Source organism: Lolium rigidum, chromosome 2, assembly GCF_022539505.1.
Source record: "Lolium rigidum isolate FL_2022 chromosome 2, APGP_CSIRO_Lrig_0.1, whole genome shotgun sequence".
Taxonomy (NCBI): Eukaryota; Viridiplantae; Streptophyta; class Magnoliopsida; order Poales; family Poaceae; genus Lolium; species Lolium rigidum.
Window position 1 is genome coordinate 46,257,755 of NC_061509.1, and position 6,724 is coordinate 46,264,478.

General features: G+C 46.2%; 1 protein-coding gene across 1 annotated transcript; it reads left to right on the top strand.

Moving 5' to 3' along the window:
- Positions 1–508: 508 nt before the first annotated feature.
- LOC124691697 (anthranilate phosphoribosyltransferase-like) lies at positions 509–5,660 on the top strand. The gene is made up of 10 exons (XM_047224969.1): positions 509–860; positions 1,360–1,842; positions 1,920–2,077; positions 2,229–2,312; positions 2,398–2,450; positions 2,697–2,778; positions 3,252–3,359; positions 3,858–3,981; positions 4,728–4,813; positions 5,002–5,660. The coding sequence occupies exons 1-10, from the start codon at positions 509–511 to the stop codon at positions 5,221–5,223; spliced, it is 1,752 nt and encodes a 583-aa protein (XP_047080925.1). The 3' UTR covers positions 5,224–5,660.
- Positions 5,661–6,724: the final 1,064 nt, after the last annotated feature.

A 6,724-nucleotide genomic window follows, 5' to 3' on the forward strand; every position in this document is an offset into this window, starting at 1 on the left:
GGAGGGGAGGTGCGATGAGAAATAAAGGCGGGAAGCAACCGTTTCGCGACGTTCGTGTCTCAATGACGTGTCGGACCCGCCACTCCCGCCTCGCTTTTCTATATGTCCTGCGCGCCTACAACGTTTCCTGTGGAGCCGGGATGGCCTCGAGGTTCCGGACACCGTATTAGACTGCGCAAGATAAAAATTGTCCTTTAAGATGTACTCCCTCCGGTCGAATTTAATCGACGCGAAGGGATGTCTGCCCATGTATGCTTTTGGCAGGTGGATGCGTCAATTTTTTCTATCCACAAATAAACTTTAGGAGCCTTTTGAGGGACCTGGAGATGCTGTTAGTCGCAGATCTCAAAGCACACCCAGGTCCGTGGATCCAGCATCTCCGGTGTACGGTGGGCCGGGTCCATCCTTCCGCTGGGTTCGATCCAACCCGCTCGCCTCGGTGCTTCCTAGGCTGCTAAACTGGTCTCCCTACTCGCCTCGACGGCGTTGACCTCAGCCTAGCTTCGCCATGCACTCTCTACTCCTCAGGCCGCTCCCGAGCCCGGCCACGAGCGGGAGCCTGGCCGGCAGGGCCTCCCCGCCGGCTCCGAGGCGGCCCTGTGCGCTGGTGTGGGCCGGCGACCGGAGATGCCGGCGCGGCGGCGTTGCGGCGGCGTGGATGGAGGAGGCGGGGACGGCGGTGCTGGAGGAGGCGGCGCGGCGGAACCCGGCGCTATCGGAGTCGTACCGGCCGCCGGGGCTGCCCCGGCCCAACGGCACGGTGCTGGAGGCGCAGGGGCGGGTGTGCACGGGGCCCGAGCAGACGCGCCCGCTCGGGGAGGAGCAGGCCATGCGCGTCCTCGACACCATCCTCCGCTCCGGTGAGTGCTCCGCCTACTCTTTCGCGGCTTGCTTCGATTCTGCGTTCTGGACACCGTTTGCTGTGGTGGTTGATTGCCAGTGATTGGAATTTAGGAAACCTGCTGATGTTCATCATACCAGTAGTAGAGAATGATTCGGGTGATAACTTCTCTCATATTATCATGTTGATTCCGAGCCTCGTGCTAATCTTACACTCTGCTTATGCACTAAACATTAACCACTCCGTTATCTTGGCAATCTAAAATGGCTTCATATGTAACTTTCTAGAGTTCAGCTATTTCATCGAACACTTAACTCATGAATCAAGAACATATATCTGATGCTGATTTGTGGTTAGTTTGTCTAGGCTACATACTTTATATTTTGCTGATGGATTACTGATTTTTACAGTTTGCTAGTAAGCTCTTATTTGGGAGACACTATAGGTCTAGCTTTGATTCCTTTTTCTCATTGCCTTACATAAAATTCACACTATTGTCTGTGTAAAATCTTGTGTAGCGACGGGAGAACTCAAAGAGGAGCAGCCAGTGTCCAGTGCTCAGCTGGGCGCATTCTTTGCTGGCATGACAATAAGAGCTAATTGTTTCCCCGAGGCCACCCAGTGGAGTGAGGGTGAGCGGCGTGCCATGAGCCTATTCTGGCCACGCCTTGTCCATGTCCTCCCTCCTGAGGTGAAGTTTATAGCAGACCCTGAAGGGACGATCATGGGAGCAAACGGTTTAACAGGGCCTCGGTATATCGGTCAAGGAACTGCGGAGATGAGACTCGTCGGTGCTTTGAGGGAAGTGCTTGCTGGTGGCCATTTAGGTTACGAGGAAGTTCAATGCGTACTAAAGGATGTTCTACCGGTTGGGTCGGCGAGTGTAGACTCAACAGCAGTTAGTGAAGCATTGCTAGCAGCATTTTTGATTGGGCAGCGGATGAATAGGGAAACCGATCGTGAGCTCAAAGGATACTGTCTAGCCTTCGATGATGAACTAGGTAGCACTAAGTGGGTTTATTTTTTGTGAACTGTAGAAAGAAACAACAATGTCATTGACACCAATTTTTTTTATCAGGTCCTCCCCCAGTTGCTGATGTTGATTCTTTGACACACTATGGTGAGCCCTATGATGGGAATACACGCTTTTTTAGGAGTACTCTGTTCGTTGCAGCTGTTAGAGCCTGCTATGGTGAGACTTGCCTCCTCCATGGCGTTGAATGGATGCCACCTAAGGTAAGTACAGATCATATGCAGCAACGGTTATCGTACATAAGAGTGTTAGTAGTACTCCAGTATTTATCTTGTGGTTCGATGACGGGCTTACCTGTTATATAATTTATTTACAAAAAAACCTCTGTTATTACTTAATAATCAAGGTTTTCAGGGTGGTATAACAGAAGGGCAGATGCTGAAATTTATGGGAGCGAACACACACTTGTCTCCTACACAGGCCAAACGACTATTGGAGGTGTGTGTAGGCTAACCTGCAACCCTTTTTTCCACCGCTGAGTGCTGACTGCATCTGACCACATGAACTGTGTGGTTGCTTTCAGGATGAGAATACTGGTTTTGCATATCTACATCTCCAAGAAGCTTGCCCTTCATTGTAAGTTTGACATTTCCTCGCCAACTTTATGCACAAACGACCCAAGGCATTGTTGAGTGAATGTTTCTGCAAATATTCTTTTTAGGACAGAATCACTAGCTTTGCATATTAGAAACATCAAGAAACATTTATTCTTTTGGTGAAAAAAATATCTCATTTGATTTGACTTGTATTAAATAGATTATTTTGTCAGCTAAGTTTGTCATTTTGCATGTGAAGTTGTTCACTAACTCAGTGTTATTGTAGGTATTCTATTATCGGGCTTAGGGAGCATATTAAGAAAAGACCACCCTTGGCTACCTCTGAGAAAGTTCAACAATTTGTGAGAGTGAGTAACTCTTCTCATGGTGTGTGAAAAGTTAAGAACTGGTAGCATGAGAGCACACAATTGCTCTATTCTTTGTAGCATGCTACATTTACATTCTATCATCTTTTTTGCTTACTAATACCATGCGCAGATAGTATTCACAATTTCACAGCTGCTAGACCTTAAACTTTAAATATAAATATGCAGCACCATCTAGTGTCTCCCTTTGATAGTAAATTGAGTGCCAGATTAAGAGCTTATGTTTGACAGCAGGAAGTTATTTCTTTGTAATTATCCAATTCCATGCCATCGAAGGTATTAGATATTACTTATATATATATCACCACTTCATAGGATTATGGTGTATCTGTTGAGAAGTAACATGTCTTTTTGTTACTTGACCTTGTTCGTATGTTGTTCTGTTGCAAATGCTGCTTCACTTAATGCTTCTAGTTTATTGTTAAAAGGATTATTGGTCTTTATTTTTATCACAGGCGCGAGGAAGAGAATCAATGGTTGCTGGGTTTTATCATGTGGGCTATGAAGATCCATTGCTTATGCTTATGAGGAGGAGAACTGTTCATGCTGGATTAGTTGTTAAGGTAAGTACATTTTTTTGTCTCGTGCCATCTTGATGGCTTGAACTTACTGTTACGGCCTCCATACCGGTTTATTAGGCTGACACGTAGTTAAGAAAAAAGTTTGATCAAAAATTTGGTCAACGAAATATGAATTATTTGGTACAATTTTTGTGACATACAGTATAACTTATATTTTCTTGACCAAATTTATGGTCAAACTTTTTTCTTGAACAACATGTCAGCCTAATAAACCGGTATGGAGGGAGTACTGTTATTTGTTTCCTCTACTTGGTCAAAATTTGTGGTTATAACTTATTTGTGGAAAACTTGGCCTGCTTGCATCAGTATCATTCAAGTGTCGTTTCTCATGGATAGGATATGTTCTGTATTAATTGGATCCAGTACAGTTTTTTACCTTTGTGTTCTTATCAGAATGTGAATCTGATTGTTAAATACTCTTCCTTAACCAATTTATTGGTTGTTACTCCTGCTAAGACAAGTTTATGGTACCCACTTTAGGGTGAGGAGGGTGCACTTTCTTTGACAACCAAGGAAAGGTCGGCTAATGCATCAAAAGGGCTTCCAGTGAACCATTGCTCAGGGTTCCGGACACCAAACAGCGCAAATTTCTACGAGACTGACGGTACAAACATGAAACCTGTTACCCTTATTATTGATCATTCATGCTTACTTTAGAGTGGTCACTGTCATGTATGCTGGAGGCGAGGGGGCTTTTTAACTGTTACCACTTCAGTTGCAAATAATATCTCTACAGGAAAAAAATCTCGAGAAACACAAAGCTTACATTTTAATATATTGAAAAGGTAGGATAAGTTTACAGGCCTAGGGACACACACAACACCAGCACGATGGTGCAAATTAGTGGACATGGGTAGGATACTTCTGAGACCTAAAGCACCAGCTCCGGACCAGAGAATAGCTTCCTCTTTTTGATCTGAGCGAGGAGCGTCACAATGTTTGCCTGAGCACCAGCAAACATACGCGTTTTGGTGCTTCCAAAACATCCAGGCGGTGAGCAGGACAAGGGAGGCAGCGCCCTTCCGTCGATCCTTCTGGACTTGACTGGAGAATGGGCAGCTGACTAAGATGTGCTCCATGGTCTCTGGAGCTTGATGGCAGAGACAACAAGATTAATCATGCGTGATGCATCAGCTCTGAAGCCAGTCCGCAGTTGAATGTATTGAATTTTCTCATATTCAAGTTTTGTGATACCTTGCTCTTCCAGTCATGTAAAGAAAGATGAATTTATGGCGACAATGATGAGTGCAAAGACCGCTATGACTGGGATAGCCTTGTTGTGATTTGTAAATGCCCAAGAACTTGGTTATGACATGATTCCAGTCTGAGCTTGTCTTGTTTATCTTGCAGGTATTTCTAGAGAAAGCTTCAGTGTTGCTGTGAATGCTCAGGAACTTGGTTTCAAATCTACTGAAACTCCAAGAACTGATAAATCAGTAAGTCCTTTAACCCTGTCTGCCGCTGCCGCTATCTCCACGTAATATTTCCACCATCGCCTTCCAATGAAGGATGGCCATTAATTATCCATTCAACTCTGTTAACGCTTGTGTTTCTGTGCGTCAGCCAGAACTATTGGCATGAAGTGTGTTTCCGTGTAACTTACTGTCTCTCCACGCTGAATCAGGTCCTGAAAAACTTGGAGCTTGGTTTGTCGGCACTGGGTGGGGACAAAGGGCCTGCTTACGACCGAATTGTTCTTAACGCAGCTATGGCTGACCACTTGTTAGGCTGCAGCGGAGCTCAGGATATCAACTCCGCGCTCGACAGAGCAAGGGAAGCCATTGACAGTGGTAATGCTCTGAGAAGGCTTATGAATTACATAAAGATCTCGCACAAGGTGTCCTAGCTAGTTGCGACCAAGTGCTGACCGTACAATTTTGGTCCCAAACATACTTTTCCCTTTTCAACTGGGAAATCTCCTTGTCACTGAATTTTTTTGTGACCCCTCATCGTGCCACTGGAAGATGGGTCGAGGCCCCACATGTCATTGACGCAGGCGATGAGAAGGCAAAAGGGAGGCCCTTTCAAGCTGCTCAGTTAACACGGATAAGAGCCCATGTGTGAATGCTCTCTTACAAGGCCTTGTCAATAAATTAGATTTTAGCTGAAACGAACCACAGCTTGTTGAGGATTTTAGTTTTGAGAGGAGGTGATGCTGTGTATAACACATCCAAACTATGTTCTTGAGATGTATGATCCATAGCTGGTGTGATTGTGTGAAATACTGAATACTCGCAGCAACACTTGTGTTACGAAGCTAGGTCATGAATTAGCATATTATCATTGCGGCTGCTAAAACTGTCTTTATCTTTTCTGTTTAGCAAGATATGCCTCGAATCCAGACTTGACCATTCGAGGCAGCGACATGGGCAAGCCCTCGAGGGACTCTACCTAGTTTTGCAGAAAAGCTACGCCGCGCCACCGATGCTTTACCATCCTGTCGATGTGCTTGCTTGGAGATGTGCGCGGCGGCGAGTTAGTGTTGCCGCCACACGCTGAATTGGGCGGTGCCATCAAGGGAGGAGATAGAGGGGGCAGAGGATGCAACTGGCGGCGGTGATTTCGTTTTGGCGGATGGAGGCGGCGGGGGCGGGAGGAGGGAGAGGAGAAATAGATGTGGTAGTGCTGCATCCAAACCACCAACTCCGCTTATATACGGATTTTGCAGGCATCGATGGGGTTAATTGCATCGCGAAACGCAATGCGGGCCGAAATGCAGTCCGTCCGAGCTCAGTTTTGGACCAAAACTGTAAAAAAGATGCTATGCGGAACGGGATGAGTATTTGCTAGAGATGCTCTTGGTGTTGTTAGCGTGTCCCTCCACCCTGCAGAAGCCAGCACCCCCGTGCCACGATGGAGATGGGGATGACATGGAGAGGGAGGGGGTCGAGTCCACATGGCCGGCACAAGTAGAAGGCGTGGCATGATGGGGTGAGGACGGCGACGGCCTGGCTGACAACGAGTAATTGGGAAGGGGAGAGGATTTGGGTGAGAGCGAAAAGGAAGAAGACCGAAAAGAGAGGTGGTGGGGTATTTTGCAAAATAATTGCATAGCTGGAATTTTTCTTGATCTGGCAAACGGGGATCCACAACTACAGGTGGGTCCTGCATGTGCCATGTCGGTAGATACAACGTGCCTCCGACGTACAATGACTACATTCATCAATAGACGTCTTCAGTGACCGTAACAGTGTATAAACTTTAGTATATGATAGTTTCTGAGCCACGCCGACAAATACAATATTTTACTCTTTTTTAAACCGAAAATCATGGGGAGGCCTCGACAGCAAAATTTGATATATCATGAAGAGCGTCCGTGTTCAAGTCGTGGAGTGATTTTTGGAGCA

Coding starts and splice junctions, on each gene's coding strand:
- LOC124691697 (XM_047224969.1), top strand. CDS start 509: ATGCACTCTCTACTCCTCAGGCCGCTCCCGAGCCCGGCCACGAGCGGG. Junction 3,360..3,857: donor ATGCTGGATTAGTTGTTAAG/GTAAGTACATTT, acceptor TACCCACTTTAG/GGTGAGGAGGGTGCACTTTC. Junction 3,982..4,727: donor AAATTTCTACGAGACTGACG/GTACAAACATGA, acceptor TTTATCTTGCAG/GTATTTCTAGAGAAAGCTTC.